We start from the raw sequence: 27,993 nt of genomic DNA, 5'->3' as shown, positions 1-27,993 counted from the left end.
TGCCGTACCCATGGAGCGAGCTGAAAATGTGATTCTTTCTCTTTTTAACTCAATAGCTGGAGAGTTACCTGGGGTGAAAACTGATACTAGTCAATAATGCCCCTGAGCCTGGAAGTTAGCCTTTAGATTGGGTTTGTCTAAATGTTTATGCAAATGCTGCAGTTTTGCTTGCCTCTTCTTTGGATAAGGTCAACTGAAGAGATCGCAGAATGGCCAAGTGTAAAAACTGTTCTAAGATCCTCTTGGTTTATCTGTACTGGTTTGCTCTAGCAATGTGAAAATGGAATTGTGTAAGTGAGGCACCAGAGATGCCGCTCTGTGGTAGTGTCAGGTTTTAGTTACTCGATAGCGATGTTGTCTCATTGAGCTCTGGCTGATTTGTGTTACCTGCTAAACCAACATAAATAACCTACTCTTTACTTCTCTTCCCAGGCTGCTTTTGTTTATATGGCTTTGCTTTTTTATTTTTTTGGTTAGGATTTTTGGTGCCAAGATACTACAGCAAGGAAGATGAGAAGGTTCTTAAGACCCGGACATGATCCAGTGAGAGAGAGGCTTAAGCGCGACCTTTTCCAGTTTAACAAGGTACAGTGCTTTCCTCAAACTTCAAGGCATATGTGTGCAAGGCAAATCTATCCTAAGCTGCTGCACAGTGTAAAAGGAAGGAAAAACTACTTGAGTGTGGGTGGGAAAGTTAAATTTAGGAGGGGTGGTTTGTTCTCTTCTTCAGTTCTGTGCTTTTTTCTCCCTGATATGCCTGACTAGTTTTATTTAAGCTCACAAGCATGTTCTCAATTCTGCCTTTCATTTTTGAGAAAAAGGATATTGTCATGCTGTTTAGTGACACTTGCTGAAAGAAATCTTCGCAGCAGCTTTTATATGCTCTGAGTGTTCTGTAACTTGTCTTGCTATGTGGTGTGACTACTTAGGTTATAGGTAGTCTTTGCAGTACCGCTATGAAAGCAAACATTTTTCTGAAGATATGCATGAGCCACAGTTTGTGATGCTGCTGAAGCCAGAGTTCTTTGTCTGTGATTATACTTTGGGTTTATAAGTATACCTCTGTTTTCAAATGTGAATTTAAAAGTCTGTGGTAGAAATGTGGTAGCACCTAGGCAGCACGATGGCCATTAATAATGAATTTGGTATTATCTTAGTCTGAATCTGTATCTAGTTTTTTTCCTTCCCTCTGTGAAGAGGAAAGGGTAATGACTGTGCTATCTATCCAACACTCTGGGCATTTTTCTTTTGAGCCCTGGCCAGGAACATAGTGCTTTCATCTTTGTAAATGCCTAGTATGAATTCATTGCTAGGCTAATGGCTACTTACACCTTCGCTGGGTATCAGAAATATATTTGTAGGTTTTGTATTTCTAAGGTTTAAATGGAATTTTGCTGAAAAGTATAATGGATAAATGAAGTTAGCCTAGGAAATTACCTCCTTGATTCATTAAAATTCTAGTGTAGATATATACTTAAAGTGGAACTTTGGATATTTGAGATGAATGATTTAATGTAATTTGGTACTGAACCACACCATTTCCATGCATACCTCCCTCCCATTGGGGAGACAAAAGGAACTTAAAGAGTGCTTCAGGCCTATTTTCTGCTTGCTATCATGAGGAAATGCTAGTGCAGATGCAGGAAAAATTTCAGTAAATGAGGACCAGGATTGAGTTGCTTGCATTTAGCTGAATGCAATGTCAGCTTCAGAAGACATCCCAGAGATGGGTCAGAATTGTTTATAAGCATATAAAATTGTATATACCTTGGAAAAAGCTTTGCTATTACAGGGATGTCTCTTCTTTGAATATGCCTTATTATTATGAGAATGTTTGGCCAAACTTTACCTCCAGAGACAGACTAATTTGGATGATGCAAAACAGGGTTGAACTAGCTTTTGCAGCAGAGGGCAACTTCCAAATATATTAAAAGTTGGCATCAGGATTTTTGACTCTATTAGGTTCATTCCTGAAGGTAAAAATTGCATCTCGTTTCTAGGGAGGCGACTGCTTTGGACACTTCCTGATGGTTTACTCTCATTAGCAACTTGGTAATTAAAGGCCTTGTAAAATGCATTTGCACTTTTAAGCCACAGTAGCTTGTTCTATTCTGACAAGAATTGGAAAGGGAATCAACATTAGACCATTACATTATAGCAGAATCTTTCACATTATACTTTCCTCTTGCATAAAGTTTGGTTGTCTTTTTTTTTTTTTTTTCCCCCCAAGTCTTGTGTGGCCTATTCCAGTATTTCCAGAGATAATGTGTCATTTGAAAGCCTCTATCCTTTGATACAATAAACATCTACTCACAGCTAGGTAGCCTGAGAAGATCTGGAAAAGTCAGACCTTAATTCTGAGCTGTTGAAGGTTGTGGCTTCAAGGAGCCAAGAAACATAGTACTTTGTGTGCCAAGACTGTCCGTGTCTTGTCCTGTGCTTGTAAAGCAAGCACATTAGTGCTGGTAAGCAAGTTTTTAGACACTTGTTATTTGAGTTCTTTAAAACACTTCTGGTCAAGAACCTGCTTGGGAAATATTTTGTGGGACTATAAAGTTGCTGATCAGAGAAATTGTATGGTGTATTTGCACCTCTTCGGTGTGTGACTACCTGTGATGCTGGTAGTGACTAAATGGAAGCTCTGTAACTTAAAAGTGTTGGGGATTCCTGCCCTCATTTTATTGTTTACACTGAAGTGGAATATAAATGCAGGATGCCACACGACGTTAGTGTTAATATAATGGAATGTATTTGGCCATGCTGACCTAGTAATGGACTTCAATTAAAAAAGTCTTTTTAATTGGTGGTGGTGGATCTTTTGTTGTTTACTCCCTCAAGTTTCAATAGGTTGTGCTCTTTTTACTGCTTCCCTCTTGCGTTTCTGTTCCAGATAAGAGGTGGTCCAGATGGTTTTAAAGGGCTCATTGACCACTGGACTAGCTCTTCAAGCTGTCCTCAAACTTGTTTTGTTTCAACAAACACCTTCCTCAATTCTGCTAGTCACTTAGCTTTGCATATCTGTTTCTCTGTATGAGTAAGAACTTCCCATACTTGTGTGTACCTGTTGCAAGAATCTGTTTTTAGCTCAGTGGATAGAATGAAGGATAAGGTATGTGGACTTGGCAGTCTACTTCTTTAAGTTTATCCTGCTTTTGGAAGTAGTATTTGGATGCCTTTGGCTCAGTCCAACCCCTGCAGAACAAACATGTTCAGGCTGGCATTGTCAGACTAGATGATGGGTAACACACAGGTGAACCAGCCTGTCTTACAGCTGAATGTTACCAAACTGGGAACATTGCATTTAATTTATGGCTTTGTGTTTTTTCCCCTCTTTTCAGTCTTCCTAACCCTTTGCTAATGGGTGTGATGGATAGCTTACCTTAAATATTGAATTAGTGTGTATGCAAAGTAGATTTAACACATACAGGCTTCATTGTTTCTTCAAAAGACACATTAACAAAGGTGCAGGGTTTGTATTGCCTGTGGTTGGGTTTGTCTCTGCTTTGTCATGAAACAATCTGAGAGGAGAAGTGGAGAGAAATGAAAGAAGGAAGACAGCACTGAATTTCACCTGCACAGCTTTAGTGTGGGCTGGGAACAGCTGTTAAGTTTGGCCGCATTTTTCCTGCAGTAAATATGACTGACATGAAGCATTTCTGTTAGTTAACGCTGCTGACATCAGGCTTACATTTACTGAGAATGACAAATCTGTGGTCTGAGGAAAATGAAAACGAAAGCTCCTACCTTTCCTCAAAGAAACAAAGGCCCTTTTGAGGAGGGAGGGCACATTGTGGGCACTCTAGTTTCTTATTTCAGCTCTGCTGAAAGGTTCTATTGTAACCTCTCCTGCCTTCTGCCCCCCTCGCTCCCCCTTGCTGGGTTTACCTGCTGAGCAGGTGAAAGGATTGGCTGGTGAAAGCTGCCGGAGAGAGCGGAGGGTGGCGAACAGCTGACTTGATGTGATTTAACATCTGGGTGTAAATAAGCGCAAGAAAAAGATTTGGGTAATCAGTACAGTGAATGTGAATGCCTGGCCCGGGTGGTGTCAAATACAGCCAGAAAGCCGCTCTGATGCCTTTCTTGCCTGGCTGTGGAAACAAGTGAAGGACACAGGAAGGAGTTATCTTCATTACATCTTATGGGCATCTTGGTTGAAGATTCAAAGCTATCGGAAACCATTAGTACATTTACTTTACTGCATAAGCAGTTGTGTAACACACCCTGGTTGTTACTGATACTCTCTTCTTGTGCTTCTGTGTCTAGTACTATTTTCTGCAGTGGCCTTCTGTTACCAACAGTTTACTCCTGGATGTATAGTTACTGAAGCTTTTGCAAATTTGTCTATGGGATGGGAGGGTACTTAAAATTTTCTATTGAAGGAAAACCTGGGGAAAAAATTACCCTCCTATTATTAGGACTGAATGGTACACACTGGGTTATGCAGTTCATAGGTCTCCTACTTGAAAATTAAAGCTTTTATTAACTTGTCTAATGTGTTTACAAATTAGCACATCAAACCCAAGATATAATTAGGCCAATATTAAGGCTAGAATTGACAGCATCCTAACAGGCAGTACAGTATTGTGTAAGTCATGGTTTTTTATTATGAGAATAATAAAGCCTTATCTTCCGAGCTGGGAGAAATCTCAGAATAAACAGTTTCTAATTGATGTTTCATTGAAAACAACACGTAGTTGTACTGATGACATGACAGTGCAGCGACTGTGAAGAAGTCGAACCTAAAACTATCAGTGGAGTTACACTGGCATCTCCCTAGCAAGTTCCTCACTGGGTTCTGGGGATGAGTGGGATGGTGTCTATTGCCCATGCTACATCTGATTCAATTAAATGTCTGATTTGTTGTTAAGATAACATGCTACCCTGAATCTTCTTCCCAGAGTTGTATACCATAGCTTCATACTTCCACAGCTTTGACAACTAGAGAAGCTTTTCTGTGTTGTCTCAGTAGCTATCATGGTACAGAGAAATTCCTTTTTGACTGTGCTAGATTAGAAAACTACCCTATTTCAATTCTGAGTCCATAGATAAGTTCCTAATTTCATCCAGTCTCCTCTAGGAAGTTTTATATGTGTAGCTAAGCAAAGGTTGGTTTGCAACAACTTCAAGGGTGACATTAAAAAGATTTTCTTCTCCAAATTTGTTTTTCATAATACAAACTTAACACTTAAATTGCCTTCTTAGACTATAAATAAGTAAGGCTGGAGATTAAGTTATAAAGGGAAATAAACTGTCTTGGAGGCAATCGCACTAATCTTGATTTACTACATATAAAAGGTTAAAAATTAGTAACTACTCCTTTGCCCAGTCTTATGAGTTGGCAAGCAGAAAACTGGGAAATGCTTCAAGATTTCCAATTTTTCATGTTCTAAAATGGCTCATCTTCTCGTAATAGGACCTCAGACTGGGGTAACTGCTGAGGTTAGAGTTAGGTTAGAGGCAGGAGGTCTGTTTTTACAATTTATGAATTGTGAGCAAATGGCTAAAACTGAAGCAATCTCGCAGACTGTGGAGTTAGCCGTATCCTCCTATGTCTGTCTTTTTGAGCAGGACCAAGAAAAGGGCATTAAACTACTTTGTAGCAGCTGGGAGCACCTCAGGCTAATGGCATGACCACAGCAATGAAACTGGTGTTATTTGATTCTCCTGCAAGGGATTAAGTTGGGAAATCACTATGCAGGAAATAAGGTCCAGGTGTTACTTTTAGGTTGAATAAACCATAAAGCCAAGTGATGTGGTAGCTCTGTCTCGAAGACATGATGGAAATGAGGATGGGAGTGAGGTGGAAGTGCTTACTTCTGTAGATGGAAGGTTGTATGCTTATTCTACTTTCTTTTGTGTGTGTGTGAGTGGTCCCCGGGCTGTTGTGTAACAAATTCCTGTTCTGTAGCTGACCAGCTTGCCTTATAGGAACATATTTTCCAGAAGCTGGGACTGTAAGGATAACAATGTTTTCCAGGAAATAGCCCTGTTAATCTTTGGGCACACAAATCCCTCTTTACATGGCTATATGTCGTTGAACACTCACGCATACTTGTTTTATCTAAACAACGATAATAGCTGAACATTAGCACTTCTAAAAACTTGACTGAGCTATTTTACAACCAGCTTGGTTGCATCCCGTAAGTATGGCAGAACATTATTCCATAGTGGGTAAATGCATTGCCCATGCTAAGAGTGGTGTGTACAACATGCTCCAAATCCTCCTCTTGGTGCAGTGTGAATTGTACTTTAGGGAAGCCACTAAGGCTTATATACTGCTTCCTGTGATAGTGACTGACATCTTTTTGTTACCAAATGGCTTTGAATTAGTCTAAGGTGACCTGGGAGGCTCCTGTTCTCACTAAATTCCAGAGTTCCTTGTGCTACCTCTGGAAAATGGATTTCAGTTACATTAGTTTTCCTGACCGCCCCATAGGAAATTGGGTTTGTTTTCTTGATGAGCACTGATGTTCACTCAATAGTTCTTCACAGCTGTGCATCAGTTCTTGATGTCGATCAACAAGAGGAGGTCAGGAAGGCTGACCTGTGTGGAATGTGGCAGATAAAGCTGACCTTACAATACGCAGTATTTGTGTCAGACTTTGAAATTGTGCTGAGCAGTCGGTTTACAGAAGTAAAGTTGATGCGGAGTGATGGAGTGTATTGTGGTGACTGAGTAAGCTGTGCTTATGCAGAGTTATTTATAATCTTATCGTAAAGAGCTGCTTGGGTTACTGTTTTCAGAATATTTCTTTCATTTCTGTTACACTTCTGCATATCCTGGCCGCAGAGCCAGGGGTTCTTGGAATAGATTCATCCTTAGGCTGTTGTTCAGCAAGTCTGACCTGTGTTTGAACACTTTTCAACAGAAAAAGCTGCCATTAAGTGCTGTATTTCCAACTGCCATGCCATATTTGACTTCTGTTTTTTATCTGTATACAACAATGCCCATGAAACACGCTGTTGATCATGATTTTTCTTTCTCTTTACCAGACTGTGGAACATGGATTTCCTCATCAACCCAGTGCACTGGGCTATAGCCCATTTCTCCGCCTTATGGCCATTGGGACGCGATCGGGAGCCATCAAACTGTATTCTTTTGAACAACTTTGGTTAGGTTTCTCTGACCACATGACAGTGTGCAACTTTGAAGACACTGTAAAATGTTATACTAAGTATAAATTTGCGAGCAAGGGTTACTGAACATTGGGACAGTTTGCCTAGGTTTGAAGTGATTTCGATCTGTTCAGAGTGGGATTATCTTGCTGAGAGCTGAACTGTAGCTCAAACAGAAGCTGAAATGATGCAGGTACTAGACAAGATTCTTTGCTCTTGCTGTGCAGAAGGTCAGACTAGATCTGGCCTAAGTTTAGCAATCCTTCATGTTGTAAATTCCAGGGTTGTTTAAATATTTGGGGCAGGGTTCCTCTTTTTTTTTATTATTTTTTTTTAAAGCAGTTCTTTTTGAAGGTTAAAACTGAAGTCAGAAATGCTTTCAGCTTCCTGAGTTTTTGACCATTCAGGCATTAAAGACCTAAACATTGATGGTGGTGACTTTTTTTGGATAATGATGTCAAGTCTGATTTTTTGTGTATAGGGGAGCCACTGAGGTGATTCCCATGGCACAGTACCAGACAGGCAAGCTGTAAAACAGGCCCATCACTCAGCCCGGAAAGGAAAAGTTGGTGTGCTCTCTGCCTGCTTAATCATTCATTCCTGGTGGTGTTTGTGTTCAGAGGCTGGCCTCCACATACAGGCGGTAGCCATCTGTCTCTTGGTTACAAATTAGTTAAGCAGGATTGTAGTGTCTGGGAAACCACTAAACATCTCTGAGAAAAAACAGGGTTCAGGCACCTCTTCTGCATATGCTCAAAGGATGAAGTGAACTTCAATGTTCTCCTGTAGTGTGTGTAACCTGCCACAAACATATAAAATCAAAGTAGATTTGCATTGGTTCTTTTCACTCCAGCTCACTAACAGTAAAACATGGTTTCAAACTAATCTCTTTTCATCTTGCTTGCTAGCAAGCTTCTTATCAATTAATTGTAGCTGTGGGTCATCTTAAATACTGTAGATCCTCAACAAACTCTTCAGATACGGTGCTCCTGGGGTGGAGTTCATGGGTTTACATGAAGAAAACAATACTGTAATGCAGATTCACTTTATACCTGATCAGGTAAGTGTATTTTCAGTCCCTCTGGGACTTATGTAGACCTCTCTTAAACAGGTGTTGAGTTTGTTTCAGGCAACTGGGCTCCTATTACCAAGTATATTCAAATGCTGCTTGGTTGGGAATGCTTATGCCAGTGTATTTTGTGCTCTCAGCAGCACTTGTTGCTGTGGAGATGCTCAGTAAAGCTTTAGAGTAGCTTTATTGTCTGTAACTGTTAGTCATTTATCTCAAGCAACATATTGGGAATGGTAATAAGGCCAGAATAGTTCAGGCAGTCTGCTGCAGATGCGAGAACTTCCTTTTCCTTTTGCAGCCCCTGTTCTTTCAGTAGGACTGGGTGGTCTTTTTTTCTGCAGAACAGATAGAACAGTAGCTGCTGCTGAACTGATTTAATTATTTTCAGGAGTTCAAAGCAGTACTGCTAACCTCGCCTGCTGTTCAGCTTGTTGCCTTTATGTTTTGGGGTATTGAATCTTGCTCCTTGGGATTGCTGAACAATTATTGCCACAAACTAAAAATAAGAAGGCAGAATTTTCCAAATGTCTGGTGGCTGTCTAACCACTTTCCCTTCCCTGGACTGGTAGACTGGTGTCTCGCCCACATACTTTGTTGCCTGATGCCCCCGGTACAGCACAAGTGGCCTCTTTGAGAGGGATTTATTTCTTTAGGCAGTTTTGGGTGTCTGTTTGCTTAACTAATGGTATAAGCTGAAACTCCCGTGGGGAGTGTTGCACCAGGTGTGGCTTCAGCAGGTAAAATGCTTCAATTTGAACATAGAGCCAGCAGGGCTGGGCTCATAAAAGGACTCTGACACAACCCTCCAGAATGAGGTTGGACATGAAGAATGCAAGGAGTGTGGTGTAGTAGACTGTATCAGCCCCACCCAAAGCTGGGGTGTGTTTCAGCAAACCATGCCGAGCGAGAAGGTGGTGAGCTAACAGGCTGCAGCTGCCTGGCTGAGCATGATCCTCTTCAAAAGCCTAAATCCTTGTCATCCCCCTCAGTGATAACCTGTGCCTTTGTCTTATATATGAGGGCTTTCAGCCTTTAGGCTATTTCTTGTGTCCCCCCAACCACCAAATCCCTCGCTGTTAGCTAACAGCATTGCTGCTGTATATACCCACCGCTGTAAAGAACTGTGGCTGGCCCCTCAGTCCTGTTTTAGCAGAGAATTATGAACAGCAGCAACTTCATTGCCAGATTTACGGTGTTATATTTATTATTGTGATTCTGAAAAAAACATATTTTTTGGTTTTGTAGTGCCAGCTGGTGACATTGCTAGATGATAACAGCTTGCATCTCTGGAGCCTGAAGCAGCACGGTGGAGCATCTGAGCTGCGGGAGGAGCACCGCTTCACATTGAAAGGGCCACCTGGGTAATCGGCAAGGGTGTTTTTGAGCTAGTTTGGGGATAAGCAAGTAAGAAAATTCTGCTATTGTTCTAGCTAGAGCTTGCCTGGCTCTTACAGACTCTTGGTCCTGTGAATCCATTAGAGGGGCATCCATGGAAACCAAATAGCTGTTGGCTAGGGCCTGGGAAGCCACATTTTAAGAGTGTTGCACCAATGTAAAGGATGACATCTTTTTTTAATATTGTGCATCCACTTCTGTGTGTACAGGAGCTGTAAATTTTAAGGTTAAGTAAATCTAAGCATCCCTTAAATCAGAGTTTAAAATACTGCTGTGGTTTTAGTTTCACTTGATCTTGCCAGTTTTGGATGAGCTATTTTTAGCGCCTTTGGGGACACTTAATAAGAGAGGCTTCTGTAAAAAAGCATCTGAGTCTTTGTCCATGCACTTGTCAAAAGTCTTTTGACATAATTTATCTTAAAGCTGGTGTTTTCTTCCTTCAAAAAAATCACGCCTGGCTCAAAATTTCTGCCTGTAAAACAAATGACACTTGTAAATATCCCTGTTGAGTTGTTAGTTCTCTCAGGTTCAGTAATGATAGTCTTTTGCATGCAGTTAACAAGTCTCTTTGCATCCCCAGGTCTCCACCAAGTGCCACGCAGGCAACAGCTGTCCTTCCCCATTCCTCACGGGAAGTCCTGTATCTTGGCACAGAGAGTGGCAACATCTTTGTAGTAGAGCTTCCATCGTTCAGAGTGCTAGAGGACAGGACCATAACCTCTGAGGCTGTGCTGCAGCGGTGAGTGAGCAAACAGGCACTGCTGTGTAGAGGTGGAATCCCATTAGCGGACATATCCTTTGTTAAAATGTCACCCTAGATTACGTACTGAGGCCTCACTGTTGTGTTAAGCTTTGTCCGAATCTGCGTGACTCCTGTGAAAGTAACTTTTGGTCCTGGTATGTGTTAAGTCACAGTTTCCGTCCTGGTCAACCCAGTACTGTCACCATGGAGGTATGGCACATAGGCAGAACTATACAGGAGACACGGAGTAAACCTGCAAAGCTTGTGCTCTGTCCCTTGTGTTTACTTTTGCAAAAATTGTTATGCTTAGCTGTAATTACCCATATTTTTTTTTGACTGTTGGCAGAACTACTGCTGCTGCTTTGTCCAAATGATGATTTTGTTACTCTGGAGATTCAAGTGCTGCTGAAAACTGTCCTACTTCATGTCATTGTTGCTGCCTACTGATGTTTCCATGTTACCTTTATTCTGTAAGGGTCACAAGAGAATAGGGTGGGTGATTCAGACTGTCTTTACACTCCTGGGATCCGGTCCTGGAATTCATTGTAAACCTTGGGTTTTCCCTGAAGAAAATGGGACCGGATGCCTGTTCATGTGGCAGTCCTGGTGTGATGTCTTATATAAGATTTTTCTGCTGCTTGGAGGATTTGTGGAAAGATCGTACTTATTCTCATCTGCTTGAACTTTTTGTTGCTTAATTTCTCATTCTTATGCCTTAAACTGTTATCACAGTCATATTAGTTTGTACCTGGAATAAACTTTTCTTGGTTTTCTCCTCTGCTTCTGTAGGGTACCAGATGATTATTGTAACAGGCGATCATGTGAATTGGTGGAAGCCCTTCGGGAACATCCTAAGAACCCTGACCAGATCCTGATTGGATACAGCAGGGGCTTGATTGTCCTCTGGGACCTGCAGAATAACAAAGCGACACACCATTTCCTGGGCAGCCAGGTATTAATTCAATCCGAAGTCAGTTTCACAGGGGAGAAAGGGCTCTCTCCTCTCAGGGCAGTCTGAAGCCAAGTAGGTGCAGGGAGAGCCTGACAAAGCTTCTCTTTTAGTAAGAATGCATTGTTTTTGGGGGGGTTAACAGCTCTCTGGAGAGCAGTCATTGTATGTCTTTCTCTTCAGCAACTGGAGAACCTCTACTGGCAGAGGGATGGCAGTAAATTCATTAGTTGTCACTATGATGGAAGTTACACCCAGTGGCCAGTATCCAGTGACAACAGGCAGCCTGAGCCTCTGGAAAACCTTGTGCCTTATGGTCAGTAAGTGAGGTTTAATGGTTGCATATTCATCTAAGCGCAAACTCATTTGGAGCTTGTCTGGGACGTTTAAGTTGCGTTCTCCCCAGTGTTTAATTCTAATGGCAAAATGCAGAGCGGCCTTTTGAATGGGTCATGAGCCTAGACTAAGGGATTTTGGTCCAGTTTGTTTTTTTTTTCTTGGATTTTAAACTCCTTTACAATGTTGAGTTCTGTCCTGAACACGGAGAGCAAATGGGCTGAAGAAAGTAGTGTCCCTTATGAAGAAAGCTGTTGGTGATTCAGCTCTTTGTTTTAGTTCAAGTGTCCTGTTCAGTTTTCAGCAGGAGTTGCTTGGATCTTCTGTAATTAATAGTGAGCTAAGTGTACTTTTTGTCAACCTGAGCAGTGATGAAATGATGCCTCTGAAACCAATCAAATGGGGGTGACCTCATCTTTTAAGCATATAGAAGCTTCTAAAGCTCTATCACCTTTACATTAGTTTCAGGAATGGCTGTGTTTTTAACAATGCTTTCTAATTAATCAGCTTCTACAACACCACTTCCACTCCCTGTTAGCAATCAGCAACGTGGTTCAAAACTAAGCCTCGTTTTGCTGAAGAGTACTGTGGTCAGTGTGTCCCAGAGGACTTATTGTCTGATGGGGCTTGGTCTGGGGAGGTGGTGGTGGTGCCTACTAACTCAGGTGGCTCCCCTTGACTTGGAGGCTGAGGTGACTAAGGTGAAGCAGAATAAGGAACTTCTTAATGCAAAGATGCACTTCTTAAATGATGGCAAATGACTCTGTTCTCTTAGGTCCTTTTCCTTGCAAGGCCATCTCCAAGATCTATTGGCAGACAACAAAAAATGGGTAAGTTTGTGGTGTAGCCCTTCACTCCCACCTGTTTAAAGGCATTTAAAGGGTGCAGTGTGCAATACTGTAAGAGCCCTTTAGAGTAACCTTATAGGAATTTTTTGTCAAAGTTTGACTTGCCTCATGTCTTTGAAATTTTGCTTACTCTTCACTTCAGCATACACCACTCTGTCTTTCTCTTAAGGCTTCCTTACATTATATTCCAAGGAGGGATGCCCCGGGCTAGCTATGGTGACCGACACAGTATCTCTGTTGTCCACGGCAGTCAGCAAACAGCCTTTGACTTCACATCACGGGTGATAGACTTCTTTATAATCTTCAGTTCAGAGCCTACTGCAGGTATGTGACGAAAGGGCATTACTGAGGAATTAGAATAGCTGTGTACGCATGTGGAAATCTGCCTGGTATAAATAGCATATGAAATGTGATAAGGAGATCAGTTGTTTGGGGGTTTTCTGAGACTTTAACAGAGAATTATAGAATCATTTAGGTTGGAAAAGACCCTTAAGATTGAGTCCAACCATAAAAGAGATTTGTCATTTAGAAGTCAAGTATAAAAATACTGGTATAAAGAATGGGCTGGTTACAAATGCCATGCATTCCTCAAAAAAATAAGCTACTCTGTTAATGGGAAAAGATCATGAAAGGCTCACGTCTGTGTAAGCTGGACATAACCGGGTCGTGAAATGAGGATCTGAATGTTGCTGTTTGGAAATAGCACTTCAAAGGAGTCAATAATTAAAAACAGAATTTACTCCCACTGAGACACTGTTTCTTTTAATTAGTACCTGGATTTATGACTAGGGCTCTGGGTAATAAATCAGCAAAGGGTGACATAGAACCAAGGATCAGTATATAGAGAACTTAATTTGCTTACTGCTGGTGTACATGAATGTATAAAGTTCTAAAACTGAATAGCAGTCATTCCACAGCTTGCTTAGAGCTTGTCAGATTCTTGCTTCTGTTGAAGAGCTTTGTTGCCCTTACTTCCACAGTAGCTGTGATATTCTTTCTTTTCATGGAATTGTAAAGGATTTTCCCCGAGAACTGTTTGTGTAATGCTGGTGTAGTTCTTGCTTCTGGTATAAAATGCTATTTCAAGGTCAACAAATGCACAGTAATGGAAGTTGCATCAGACAAAACTCACAGAAGCCTACGTGCTTTTTAGGAGCTTGTAGGCAAATCTTCTGTTACTGAATCTTCTCAGGCTTTCTAATTTCTGGTTTGCTAGTAGACTAGTTTCTAAACCTATTTGTCTTGCGTACTGCCGGGGTGGTGGTGACAGCTCCCAGCTACACACTGTGCAGGCGTGGGCATTCAAATATGTAGATGCAGGTTGGCTCCCTCTGGCCTATTGTACAAAGCAGACCACAGATCCTGGGGAAGACCATCTTGGGAAAGCAGGCATAAAGAAACAGCTTTTGGATTCCTCCCCGCCTCTCTCCCCAGACCTTAACAGACCCTCTCAAGGCACTGAAAAAACAGTAAAGAAATAGGCAGAACGTCACCGAGATGATAGGACCAGTGATAGGACGGGGGGTAATGGGCACAAACTTGAACATAGGAAGTTCCATCTTAACATGAGAGGGAACTTCTTTACTTTGAGCGTAGTGGAGCACTGGAACAGGCTGCCCAGAGAGGTTGTGGAGTCTCCCACTCTGGAGACATTCCAAACCCACCTGGATGCCGTCCTGTGCCACCTGTTGTAGGTGACCCTGCTCTGGCGGGGGGGTTGGACTAGATGATCTCCAGAGGTCCCTTCCAACCCTGACCATTCTGTGATTCTGTGAAGTGACTGTAAATGTTTGTAATTATAGATTTTCCCTACGCAACACAGACTTTTATAAGCATCTTCCAAATGTACAGAACCTTCAAGCTTAACAATACCATTAAACTTAAGATACTGTTTTGCTTTTACCATTAAAGAAACTAGACTCTTTTACTTTCTATGAAGTTGTCAGAGCTGAGATTCTAGATGATGGAACAAAAGTCTTAAAGATGAAAGAAATCTGAGGTTTTTAGGTAAGAGATTAACTACTTAAAGTTCAATTCCTGGATATGATTAGAAGTCCTATAGGATGAAGTAACTGAACTTAACAGGCTTTATATTTGTATCTCCCAAGGACTGAATTAACTAGTTGACATGACTTCTAGTGGGTGCAGACAGGAGCTGCTACAGGAAGCTGAAGCTGTTGCACTTAGACGAGGAAGTTTTTTTACAATAAAATGAGGTTTCTGTGGTTGACAAGCTTCCTTGTGGCTGATTGCCTAAGCTTAGTGGATCTACGTAGCTTGCCTTGTTTGCCCTTAAGCAGTCTTCCCTGCAATGGCAATACGAAGGTATTAATTGTATACCAAAGCCACTTAATTTAATAAGTGCAAAGCTTATACGTTGCAGCATGGTGGTAGCTGGTGACTTTCCACTACCCTGAATATGCTGTGGAAACAATTTTTAAAAGGCTAGCCCTTCCTGTTTTCTTTTTTTTTTTTAAATTAGCAGGTGGATGAGTGTGTGGCAGTCATGACAAATTCTAGTATGCTTGCTACTTCAGCAGCTTAAAATAGATTCTTGCCATAAACAATGAGCTCAGATGTGTGCCTTTGCAGGGAAAAAATTGTTAAAACAGAGTATATTTGGTTAACGTTGGCAGCAACAGTCAGAGTGCAGGACTGATCATTCATAATGTAATACTGGTATGATATTATTTGTTCTATTTGGAAGTCCTGTAGGCAACTACAAATGATGGCACATAAGAAAACAAAGTAAAACTGTATATAAGCAATTTTTTTTTCATGAAGAAACTGAACGGATTAGTTGTGTGTTATGGCTGTGGCTAGTGAGAGGTGAAACTTAGGGTGTCTAACTAGAGTGGTGCCAAGTACTAATTACTTGAAGTTAATTTTGCTGAGTGAACAGCGTTGGTATGTGCCTTCTTGCAAGTGTATTCCAGGTAATCAAACAACTAAAGAAGGGATGTAAAAGCACAGGTTAGCAGGGAAGGTCAGTGAAAAGTTGCTCGTTTGCTTATGGCTCACTGTTTATCACCCCCCAACACACACATTACAGCTACGCTTTCACTTAGATTTCTGTAGCTGTGTTATTGGTGTCAACTGATTCGTGGTTTTGGTTATACCCACTGGTTGCTATTGTGGCTGTCTTGTGAACGTTAGTGCAATAATGTCCTTGTAGACTAAATTTTTTTCCCTTTAATTCTAGTTACAATGAAAAATCTTAAATTCTTGGTTATGTCAGATGTCATCTGTAAAGTTACATTAACAGATTTCTTTTGTTTCTATTCTTGTCTAATATAAGTATGAATATTAAATGTTGTACACACTCTTTAAAAAAGAAAGTCCAGAGGACGTGTCACAACATATGAGAAGCAGGGAAAATGAAAAGAGAGCTGAATTGTAAATACTTGTCAGTTCAAGCAGAGAAGCATTCTGCAGAACTCAAGGCATTACTGTGTTTAAGCAGCTTAGCCTAGATGGACTGTGGTTCTAACACAGTACTAAATGGGTCACTGCTGGGGTGTACGTCTGTCCACCCCATGTTGTTCATTAGCTGTAGGTAAAGTCTTTTGAGTTTTGGCTGTTACAGCGGTGAATATGAGCTTGTGTTATTTAGCCGTGTATGTTGTTAAGAAATTTTTTATTCTGCAGTGGAATCTATAAAAACTCACCCTGACAGTCCCAGGAGTGGCGTAAAGAAACATGAGTTCACAGTAGATCTGTTAGTATCTTGAGATCTATTAACATTAGTGCCTCAATAGGCCCAGTTAACACAGAAGCATTTAGAGGTTTTGCCAACAAAAATGTTTGTGTAGAGCTCTGTGATAAGTTTTCAAATGAGCCTTACAGGAAGCTTGTTTCTATTAACCTTGGATGGTCATTTTTGTCAGCCTCAATGAATCTTGTTTCTGCAGAGTTTGATGACCCTTCTGCTATGGTGGTGCTGGCAGAAGAAGAGCTGGTAGTTATAGACTTGAAAACTGCAGGCTGGCCAGCAGTTCATCCTCCATACCTGGCTTCTCTCCATTGCTCAGCCATCACCTGCTCACACCACGTCTCCAACATCCCACTGAAACTGTGGGAGAGGATTATCAGTGCTGGGAGCAAGCAGAACATTCACTACTCGAATATGGTATGGCAGCTTTAAATATACATACGTTCCCATGCATTTAAGACCAGCATGACTGCTCAGAATGTGGGTGGTCTGCGCTGCTGACTGCATGTGGAGGGATGAGTCCCAACAGACGTCGTCCTGCCTCTTAATAGGGTCGAGAAGGGCTTTTTCCCAGAGCACCACCAATGCAGTTACTCACACTGGGGGATTAAAATGTGATATTTTTTTCAGGCTTTGACAAGCTAGAAGGAAAGTCTGAGTGTTCCCAGCTGTCAGTGGTAACAAACTTCTCGTTTAGAAGCATGAAGGTTTCGGCACAGCTTTTTGAGGAAATGTGTAGAATATCTTCTAAAAAGCACAGCTGGTGTCAGAACAGGAACATCTAATCCAAACAAAAGCTAACAGCATGGACTGTTTCACTGCCACTTGCCCTGAAGTTCATGCTCTCCTGTTGACTGCATATTCTCTTCATGCTGTCACTGCCTAGGTAGTCACAGTCTTCCCTTAATGTATTTGTAGCCATGGCCGATTGATGGTGGCACCAACATAGCTCCAGATCCTCCGCAGAGGGACTTGCTTCTAACAGGGTATGTACTTAACTGATAACAATCAGGGAGCCCTTTCTGGTTTCTGTCCTTCCTTTTGAACTAACTGAGGCTTTCCCATGAGATTCAAGTCCCCTCATCTTGTAGGGAGAAGGCTGCAACTTTGCAATACAACTACTTAAAGCTGGGCTGTTAGCTTTGTAAAGCTAACTGATGCTACTACTTCTGAGCAAACAGGTCATGATGTCCACAGATAACACATCAGAACTATAAATAAACCAGCTTTATAGGTTATCTATTCCCCCCACAAACATCAGTGTAGAAGTGCAGGCAGTAATCCAGACTGGTTCAAAGGGAGCAATGTAAAAGCGGAGCTTAATCTTGCAGGTTTCGAAGCATTTTTCCCCCGATACCTTACACTGTTCTGAATCTCAGAAAAGAGGTTAGCTTGGACTCCTGTCTGCTTTGATCAGCCTGAACAGATCTAGCTAAGTGATGGAAGTAGCTGGCAAGAGACTGTCTCATCACAAAAAAATGTACCATTTTCTTTTCAAAGCACTTTTAAGAATTTCAGTGGGCTGTTCTTCAGACTTCAGTCTTAATGCAGCAAGTTGTTAGAAGTCCTTACCCTTACGTTGGAAGAATGTTGCCAATTTTCACCTGGAGAACTAAGATTAAAGCTTAATTTCTTTCCCTCCCTCCTAGTAATAACATTTTTGTCAAGATGAGTTGGTCTTCTGTATGCTAAGCTTTTTTCCTTTTCAGTGCTTTTTGGAGTAGTCTTAAATTTTACACTGGTGTCAGATCATTGAGAACAAACTGGATTAAAAAAACCCAACAACGTAAATCAAAACAAGAACAATCTCCACAAAAAAACCCCAACCCCCAAAAATCTTTCTCTTGAAGCTCTGAGCTGCCACAGCTCAGGGCTTTGTAGACAGTGGGGTTTAATCTTTGGTTGTGTTTTTTCCCCTCTGTGTTATCATTTCTCCTCTGGGTGATTTGCTGTTCTCCTGTATGATGTGTGTTTCTGTAATCCTTCCCCATACAGGCATGAAGATGGCACTGTGCGGTTTTGGGATGCATCTGGTGTCTGCTTACATCTCCTTTATAAGCTAAGCACAGTGAGAGTGTTTCTCACAGATGCTGATCCCAATGACAATATGAACACTCTGGGTGAGGACGAATGGCCTCCGCTTCGCAAGGTAAGATAGCTGTTGCTTGTGGAAGCTTTCTGAAAACCTGAGGAGTTTTGATTCTTGTTCTAGTTAATGCATCTGCAAAGACCAGCCACTATGTATTCTCTCTCTTCTAGGTTGGTACCTTTGACCCTTACAGTGATGATCCTAGACTTGGGATTCAGAAGATCTACCTGTGTAAATACAGTGGATACTTGGCTGTAGCTGGTACAGCAGGACAGGTACTGAAATATAAAGTCGTCGTAAACCTTGCTTTTAGTGCAGGTTGTCACAGTGCAACTTGGAGATGTGTTAATGTGTTTGAAATACTCATTTCTATAGTGGTAAATTGATCTAGTTGCTGGAAATGTTGTTTCACAGTTCTCTGCTTTCTCTAATCTGTATTTTAGACTTCATCTAATGCTATTTATCAGTCCTGAGACATGCTATAGTTTTGTGGCTGCTGAGAAGGCCTGTGGCTTGGAGGACTGCTTGAATTGTAAAAACTGTAGTGAAGTGTGTCCTCTTCCGTTCAGGTACTGGTGATGGAACTGAATGATGAAGATGCAGAACATGTTGTGGACCATGCTGAAGCAGATCTCCTGCAGGACCAAGAGGGCTATCGATGGAAAGGTCATGAGAAACTAAAGACTCGAGATGGACCGGTTCGATTTGAAGCTGGTTTTCAGCCATTTGTCCTTGTCCAATGTCAGCCACCGGCTGTGGTCACCTCATTGGCCCTTCACTCTGAATGGAAGCTTGTGGCCTTTGGTACCAGTCACGGTTTTGGGCTTTTTGACCACCAGCAGAAACGACTGGTCTTTGTCAAGTAAGTGTCTTCTTTCCAGGAGGTCTGTGGTGATTCTCTGTTAAAGATGGCCTGGAATTGCTAACAAAGCAAGTCGTGATACGTGATTTCTTAAGAACAGTCAGTGTAGCAAGAAGCTGTGCCTCATTGGACTCTGTCCCTGAAGGTCTTCAAGAATGTATAAGCGTGTTCCAACATTTGTGTGTGCCCTGTTGGACTCTTGAGAGTGATCGCCACCCAGTAGACAGTGACCATGTGCCTACTGTCTCCCTCTTTCAGGTGTACGCTGCATCCCAGTGACCAATTGGCCTTAGAAGGCCCACTGTCTCGGGTGAAATCCTTGAAGAAGTCCCTCCGTCAGTCATTCAGGCGGATCAGAAGAAGCCGTGTGTCCAGTAGGAAGCGACGAGGAGGGGGAAATGCCTCAGAGGTGAGGGGTCCACCTTTTTAGGGTTCTGTCTACAACTTGGAGCATGCAAAGTCCTTATTAGACTGCCTAGAGCAGGAGGTTGTCTGCAGTCCTGCTACGGTATCAGTAGCTACTGATATACAGGCAAGAGTGGCAGCTTCTGATGCTGCTATCTGTTAAATAAAATAATAACATTTATAGAGAAAACGTACTGTCTGTAGTTGAACATATGATGCAGAATATTCACTGGTATAATAGTGCTTTCCCTTTCTGTTGCTGCTGCTCTTACTATCTCTCTCTTCCCCCCTATGTCTTTGCCTGATTGACAAAATGTCTCCTTGTCTTTGAAGGTGCAAGAAGCAAATGCCAAATTTGACCAAGACGCATTGCAGGAAATGGAACTGGCTCCAGTCCAGAGGAAGATTGAAGCCCGGTCTGCAGAAGACTCTTTCACTGGCTTTGTGCGCACCTTATATTTTGCTGATACCTTCTTGAGAGACAGTGAGTAGAAAAAGCATCTCTCCTTTCTTCCGAATGGGTCTTTCCTCCTTCTGCCAAGGAATGTATTAGGATTTACTGCCAGGAAAATTTGGCACCTTCTGTGTCCTACTTTGTGCTATGCTGAAAAATTAATATAGAACAAGAGCATATGTTGTCATACAGCATTGTTACTTAGCCATTCTGGCTGCTGGTTAATCCAAGACAAGTAGTAGTTCATCTTTGGATGTAGCCTTTATGTATGGTTTTCAAATGTGCTGGAATGACATCTGACTTTTTTGTATAAGCTTTTCCTTGTCTCATTACTCTAAAGTTCATCCCTGCCCCAGCAGAGTCTTTTAATTTTGGTGAGGGTGGTGGTTGGTTCTGCATCAGAGTCCAAACTGATGTTATGCACAAATTTACTCTGCTCATATGTGATATAAATACATGAAAACTGGATGCAACGACTGTGGTGTCTGCTGGAAACAGCACTCTGTTCCCTTTACTCACATGCCATGTTCTTTATGAGGGCGGCTGATGGACACATTGGGAAAAGAAGTACTCAAGAACATATAGTTTTCCCTCACAAGTTTGCTATAATATACAGATATTTAGGATGTAAACAGAGAGAGGATGTGTATAGCTAGTGGAAAGCAGTTATCCAAGGATGTCACAGATGGTGCCTTGCTCATGAGCCTTCTTGTTGCTCCAGGCTCCCGCCACTGCCCGTCCTTGTGGGCAGGCACCAATGGGGGTACAGTCTACGCCTTCTGTTTACGTGTTCCTCCAGCAGAGAGGAGGATGGATGAACCTGTCAGGGCAGAGCAGGGTAAGTATGCCTTGTGAAAGCAAGGTCCTGGATCTGAGCTATCACTCGTATAACCAAGAGTTACATGCAGAAAAGGAGGGTAGCTCAATTACTGCTGTTTATCAGTGAGAGTGGAGCAAAATGTAACAGTGTCTGAGCTAAGCAATGCTCACTGCAGCAACTGAACTGAAGAGTAAGTGAGCTCCAGTACTGCCTGACATGCCTTAGTCTTGTTTCCTACTCACTTCAGAAATTTAAATTTGTATCAGCTGTCAGTGAAGCTTACCATCAAGCCTCAGTGCATGTACCTTATTCTGACTGCTGAACTTGCTATCTTTATGTAATAATAGTTACTGTTTAACATTCAGTCCAAGTACCATTTAACCACTAAATATTTTTAGGCAGGGTTTCTATAGCCACGTTGTATAGGTCTCCAGCTTTGAGGGGATGTGAGTAAGGTTCTAACATAGTGTCTCTGACTAGGCTTCTGTTTTTAGTTTTTTTGTTTATTTTCCTCTTTATCTTTCTTGTCTAGCCAAAGAGATTCAGCTGATGCACAGGGCTCCTGTTGTGGGTATACTTGTCTTGGATGGACGCAGCACTCCCCTTCCAGAACCTCTAGAAGTAGCACATGACCTTTCTAAGAGTCCTGATATGCAAGGCAGCCATCAACTGCTGGTGGTTTCTGAAGAGCAATTTAAGGTAAGTACCACCCAGGAGGTGCATATGGACTGCACATAAAATCTGCTAAAGCACTGAGCAGTGCTCGGTGGAAAGGTAACTGCTCTTGGGAGTGCTTATTCTGCCATACCTGAATAACACCCCTGGGGCAGCATTTGTTTGGTGCAGTCCATAAATCAGGTGTGTGCTGACAAATTGGGTATTCAGCATAGTGATGCACGTGCTGAACATAGAAATTTTATTCCTGTATTACATTATACTCTGTGGCAAGGCTGCTTCTGCTTTTGGGAAAGGGCTTTTGCTGTGGTTAGTACAGAAACAGGAACTGGTAGGCATTTCTATGAAGCAACTAAAAAGCCTCTTGTTTTGCACACTAACTGGTCAGCATAGAAGAGAAGACTTAAGGTAGCTTGCTATAGGTTGGCCCTGGCTTTTTATTGCCGAAGAGCACACAGTTAGTGTAAACTCAGTTCTCTTTCTGTAATAATTCGTAGCCAAATATGGAGAGGTTTTGAAAGAACGAGGGAGAAATGCTGTTTGCAGCCCAAAGGGTACAACTGCTTGATGTCAGAACAGAATCGGATTCTAATACTGACTGTGGCTGATTTGCTTCTTGTCCCATGAGCAGGGGACCAGGTTGACTCAGATTACACCTGTGTGCATTCACTGTGAATGAAAACATTGTTAAAGGAGGGAGCAGCAGATGTCCTGGGGTGCGGCCGCTGCCATTGTACAGCGAAGAGATGGCAGTGTCTTGTTTCTTTTGACAGGTATTCACATTACCCAAGGTTAGCTCCAAACTGAAGCTCAAGCTGACGGCCCTGGAAGGCTGTAGGGTACGAAAGGTGACGGTTGCGAACTTTGGCAGCTGCAAGACTGACGATTACAGTGAAAATGACCTGGCTGTCCTGACTAACCTGGGAGACATTCAGATCATCTCGCTGCCCTTCCTCAAGTTACAGATCCGCTACCCTTGCATCCGCAAAGAAGATGTGAGCGGTATTGCATCCTGTGTCTTCACCAAATATGGCCAAGGTAAGGGGTGCTTCTCCCAAATCATCTATCTCTGTTGTGTGTTTGAGACAATGCAAAAGGGATTGTAGGTCTTAGTGTTTAGAACTGGCTGTATATACATGTGAATATTACATAAATATGTCCATTATATGTTTTTGGTCAGTACCAGTTACCAACAGGTACTCACGTGTGAATTAGTAGCAACGGAAGTGAGTTATTCCATTATTGTTCATGAATACAGTGATTTTCAGCTAACAGGTTGGATGTGCCCATAGGTAGCTTCCATGTGGCCACCCTCTTCTTGTCTGGAGTCAAGAGAATGGCTCTCTAAGCAGCAGGCACTGTGGAAATGGCTGCATTGAGCCTCCTATATGGGCCTGTGTCTCAACACTCAAATTGCAAAACTGAGATCCAACATCCTATGGCTGCTGAAGGTGGATCGCTGTTTTGCAGCTCAGTTTTTACATTTTTCTATGCTGCTGTTTATAATTGTCAGCACAGGACAATACAATTACATCTCAGCATAATCTTAAATTGCCCAGTCTCTAGGCTAACCAATCCTTGGGAAACTGGAAAAATATCTTCCTCTATAATTCATCCTCATTTACGTAGGAGGAAATGCAAACCCTTTCTGCCAAACATAGAGGATGCTTAGATCTGTTTTTTTTTGGATCACCTCTAGTTCTGGAACTTGGTTCTTGCACTTGAGAATTGCTTATAAATTCCCAATCATCTGTAGGTTTTTATCTGATCTCACCATCGGAGTTTGAGAGGTTTTCCCTTTCTACCAAATGGTTAGTGGAGCCCCGGTGCATTGTGGACATGCCAGAAGTTACAAGCAACAATCATGTGCACAACAAGTCTGGCATGGAGAATACTGCAAGAAAATCCAGGTAAAGTCTGTAAAACTCTTGCACGCTGACTGTGTCTGAGTAGTGAGATCTGCTCCTGTGTTGCAGCTGATGCAAGCAAGCCTGTATTACGAGTTCTTAAGTCTGTCTTCTTTTCCAACTGTTTTCAGCAAAGTTTTGTATTTTATAGAGCATGTTGTCTTTAAAAAAGAAAAACAAACACAAAACCACCAAAACCAAAAGACTTTGAAGTCTTTGTTAACGGCAAATTGGCATGAGGAAACGTAACCTTCCCCCTGATGGTTCTCCTATTTGCAGTACAGCTGGTGGGACACAGTAGTGAAGCATTGGAATTGGTTTCCTGAAGCTAAAGTCATAAACTATAAGCTCTGGCTTGTTTTACTTGTTCCCTAATGATGTGTCTGACTGACACCTGACTCGTGCATACTTCAGGGGCTGTGTGTTACTGACGAGGCTGAACTGTTGCTCTGTGATGGGAAATCCAGTGTTCCTCCTCAGAACATCAGCAAATAGCAGTAGATCTGACACTTATGGAGATCCTATAGGAATTTTATTCCAAAAGTTTAGAAATGTTCTCTGATGCCTGCAGATTTCTGCATCACCAATGTGTGATGAAGCCCTTCCTACATTCTTGCTCAACAAACCATTTAGTTAGTGTGCACTGAAGCTTCTTGTAGCTGCCAAGAGTATATATAAATCCTCTGCACCCCTATGCCTCAGAGTCAGTGTTTGTTTTCTGCCTCCTTTCCTTTTTTAGGGGTTCAGGAAGGAGTTCGGGTGACTACGGAGAAGATGGTAAGCGAAAAATAATTGTACTAAATGTAGCATGGTGACATGTAAACCCGAAACATATTTCCTATTGTTCCTACAGTTGATATTTTCTGCCTAAGAAAAGGAAAAATAAGGAGGGACATGAGGGAAACATCGTGACCTGCTTGGACACAGTAGTTACTAGCCCTAAAGAAGTTGCATGTGGCAAGATTGCCTTGAAAGGATAGAACGTAGTTTCTGCTGGAAGGAAAAGGCTGTGGAAAGATAAGGTCTGAAATTACAGATGAGATCTTCAGTTAGCCAAACTAGTATTGCTGGAAAATACAGTTCAGTATGTGAGAGGCTTTAAGGATTAGTTGTGAAGCATTCAGTAAAGTCAAAAGGTACTTAACAGGGGAAAAAAAAAAATCCAGTTCTATTGTAGGTTTCCAAAACTGCACATATTTCATTAAAAGGGGAAAATATTGTTAGGTAACAGCTGTTTTCCTACTCTTTTTTAGAAAGGAAGTCTGGGAGGCTGATGGAACATGCCTTACTCAATGATGAAAGTGAGTGAGATGAAGTCTTGCTACTGACAGGGCAGGTGCCTTTCTGGGTGGGAAAAGAAGGTGGCTGCTGGGAATTTTGTGGGTTCCAGTACTCAGTTCCAAGGGAGCTGTAACTACACAAGACTGGTAGAAATACTGGGTTTTCATGAATCAGTAGAAGTGAGAGGTTGGACAGATAGTCGTACCCTCAGGCAGGGGTTGTTCCACATAGCTGCATTCACTGGTGTGATAAGAGAAGGATCTTTACTTTCCAGTAGAACTTGTGTAAAATGACAGCTGGAACACTCTGTTCCTTTGGGGCTCTGGTAGACTGGGACTGGCAACATTTCCTCTGGCAAATGACTGCTTCAGTCCTTTATGCCAGCCTCTTCAGTAAATACTTGGTACTGTTGAAGAGGCAATGATATTATAAGGTCTGACCTCTGTGTTGTGGGAGGCAGATTTTAAAGGCTGTCATTGGGGAGGTGGAATGTGGCTAGGCTGCTGCCTGAAAGCAGATCTCCACTGGTTTGGCTCACTGCTTTAACCCTCTGCTTTCCAGAAGTCCTGAAGGAGATCCAGAGTACTCTGGAGGGGGGCAGAGGGTGAGTACCAACCAACTTCTGTTCCTAATGGGTGGGGCTGGCAAGGGAGGGCATTTCTAGTTGAAAGCAGGGGGATGCCCAACACGATGGCAAGGATCCTTGTGCTGGAATCTGGTCATGTATGTGTCCCACAAACTGTCAAAGGGAAATAGTAAGAGAGAGGCAGGTTCTCTTTCACGTGTTGTCCCTTGACGTTTTTTATGAATAATGTTTTGTCTCTTTCTCTCCGAAAAGCAGGAGAGATCACATTCCCACATCCCAAAGGAACAGGACTCTGAGTATTCACATACAGGTTTCTATTCGTGTCAACCCATACTGATCTAAGGGCAGGCCACATGGGCTCAGTTGGTCGAGGATGGGACTCTGGAGTTTTAATCCTGGCTTGACACTGTCACTTGGACGTGTTCAGTATCTCTGCTCCCATTCTGTCTATACAATAGAGCTAAGCTGCCACCATGGGTGCGGGGCTTTACCTTGTCTCCCTAGAATACTCATGTTCAGGTGACAGGGGCTACGGAAGTGTAGACAAAGGACTACTGTTGGCAACGGATGCAGGAAGCTTGGTGGGATTGGTAACTGCTGGTGTGTAAGGATAAGTGACTGCCTGACACGCTCTGCTCTGCGTACTTCCTCTGGATACTACCTAATCCTGGTCTTCTGTCAGCAGCTGGGAGTGGATGGGATGATACTGCATTGCAATAATGAATCTTTCCTTGTGTCATTGCAGGAGCTATGCAGAAAGAAATTTGGCAAGAAGTCCATTAGGACACGGACTAAGTAATGGAGGAGGTAGGTGAGGCTAAGGATATTTCAGGGCCAGTGAAGCAGCCAAAGGAAGCATAAAGTAGAATGAAACTTGTTTATAAAATTCAGTTTATTTAAATAGTTTGTGATAGTGCAGAACTCTGGTCTGAATTTCCAGGGTGAGAATCTGCTGGCTGTGTGATGTACTAGAACTGTTCAGCACCTTGTGTCACATGAGTGAATATGCTGCATCAGTTTTAAAGGAAGAGATAAAAATCCTTTGAAGGCTCCTGCCTGACTCTTAACCTTACCATAAAGCAAGCTGGAGAGGTAGCCAGAGCTCATAGCAACAATCTTTTGAGTATATCAACTCATTAGCTCTCATTAGCTTTCAACTTCTGTTTTCTAAAATGGCTTTTGCATTCTTTTATCCCAAAGCAGATTGACCAGAATTCATCAAGGACTTTCTGGCATTGGATTGAGTGCCATAACACTACTGATTGGGCAAACCGTCCCTGGGGAGAGGGCACCATGGCTCCCTGCATTGCAGGCTAGTGAGCTGCAACTTGCATGCATATGCATGCCTGCCTCTGCCTCCCCTTTTAGTGCCTCATTAGAGACATCTCCTCTTGGAGCCCGCCTTGCATTAGGACAGAAGTGGATCGCCAGGTCTGATGCACCATAAGCCTCTGAGTACATCTAACTTCTAAATGTTTGCACATTTCTCTTTTCTACTGGGCTGGGTTTTAAATTATAAATGTTACTGCCTTGGTGCAGGATTTTAATAAACGCACACTGTTACCTCCAACTGGTTTAAAATTATTTTTTGTACAATTTTTTAAAATTGTATGGGTATTTCAGTTTTAACGGAAACATTTTAGAAATTTACTTTTTAAAAAAAGCATTAAATAATATATGCTAGATTCCTGTGACTGCTGTATGTGGTATCTGAATGAGTAATTTTGGGGTTGGTTTGTTATGGTACTGTTAACTGGCTTTATGGATTTTGGTAGAATCTATTTTTGTAGCCATTCAAATCAGAGGAAAACTAATTGAACTTGATTTTTGTTTCAACACTACGTTGCTCTTTTTTTGGAAATAAAACTCTGAATTCCCTTTTGTGATCCTTGTCTGCTCTCATATCTATTCTTTCCATGAGCTGCTGCTTTCACATTTGCAACAAGCTCATGCCCACTTACCCCTTGAAGAAGGTGGACCTGTCCCTCTCTGAGGTGTGGAGGCAAAGAGCATTCCTGGAGATTAAGTGTCCTCATTAAGCAAGGTGGTGGTTTGGAGAAGACGCATGTGGCAAGCAAGTTGCTTGTATCACTGTCCTGCAGTTCATACATAGTGTGGCCAGAAAAGGGCACTGGTTCAGATTATAGCCCACAGATGGTCATCTGCTAGCTGGTCCTGAAATAACTTGGGTGATAACACACTGAAGGGAGAAACAGTTCATCTGGAACGCTGCTGTACTAGTCAGCCAACGGATTTTGAATTGAAACTGGTGAAAGACTGTGTAGAGCAGTTCGTTACTCTTTAAACTTTTTGATTCCTTTGTACCTGACTTAACACCATTTTCTTCTTTTCCAGCTAAGACAAAAAAACAGAGTATTCTCCTATTTCTCTGTTGTAACTTGCTTGTAGTGCTATGAGAGTCAGTGAGAAAGAACTAAATCCTCTCCGACTGGGTACTGAGCTGTCATCTTTGGCATGCTTTGGAAAACCTCTCCTTGGAAGCCCTCAGGAAGTCTTTATATTCCTGAGCAGGGCAGGGGGATCCTTTCTTTCCTGGAGTTACTAGGGTGGGCACTTTCTATTCTGCAGGAGAACATGGTTGCAGAGTTGCTGTTGCTCGGGTGGCGTTTCAGTCTCCTTCCTTCTAGAAGTACTAGTATCTCCTTTGAGACCTGATTTATTGCTAATGAGGTTTTAGAAAGCTGCCTCTCCTACTCAGTGTGGTCTGACAAACTAGTTTCTAT

The 27,993-nt window shown here is 42.2% G+C and overlaps 1 protein-coding gene across 1 annotated transcript; it reads left to right on the top strand.

Annotated features, from left to right (window-relative positions):
* The first annotated feature begins 1 nt into the window (after position 1).
* LLGL2 (lethal giant larvae homolog 2 (Drosophila)) lies at positions 2–27,126 on the top strand. The gene is made up of 26 exons (XM_009895854.1): positions 2–290; positions 478–585; positions 6,994–7,091; positions 8,095–8,176; positions 9,434–9,549; positions 10,164–10,322; positions 11,115–11,277; positions 11,458–11,590; positions 12,386–12,440; positions 12,628–12,782; positions 16,370–16,587; positions 17,089–17,156; positions 18,166–18,319; positions 18,430–18,534; positions 18,829–19,121; positions 19,380–19,530; positions 19,860–20,010; positions 20,702–20,818; positions 21,333–21,499; positions 22,249–22,513; positions 23,232–23,385; positions 24,122–24,159; positions 24,636–24,683; positions 25,225–25,267; positions 25,995–26,056; positions 26,450–27,126. The coding sequence occupies exons 2-26, from the start codon at positions 511–513 to the stop codon at positions 26,455–26,457; spliced, it is 3,078 nt and encodes a 1,025-aa protein (XP_009894156.1). The 5' UTR covers positions 2–290; positions 478–510; the 3' UTR covers positions 26,458–27,126.
* Positions 27,127–27,993: the final 867 nt, after the last annotated feature.

Source organism: Charadrius vociferus, unplaced genomic scaffold (assembly GCF_000708025.1).
Source record: "Charadrius vociferus isolate BGI_N301 unplaced genomic scaffold, ASM70802v2 scaffold260, whole genome shotgun sequence".
NCBI classification, from domain to species: domain Eukaryota; kingdom Metazoa; phylum Chordata; class Aves; order Charadriiformes; family Charadriidae; genus Charadrius; species Charadrius vociferus.
Note: the sequence above shows the minus strand (reverse complement) of the source record. Positions and strands in the feature narration are given on the sequence as shown.

Excerpts from the sequence above, each read along its gene's own strand:
- LLGL2 (XM_009895854.1), top strand. The coding sequence starts at position 511 with ATGAGAAGGTTCTTAAGACCCGGACATGATCCAGTGAGAGAGAGGCTT. Across the intron at positions 16,588-17,088 it reads ACATTCACTACTCGAATATG|CCATGGCCGATTGATGGTGG; the intron begins GTATGGCAGCTT and ends ATGTATTTGTAG. Across the intron at positions 23,386-24,121 it reads AATACTGCAAGAAAATCCAG|GGGTTCAGGAAGGAGTTCGG; the intron begins GTAAAGTCTGTA and ends TTCCTTTTTTAG.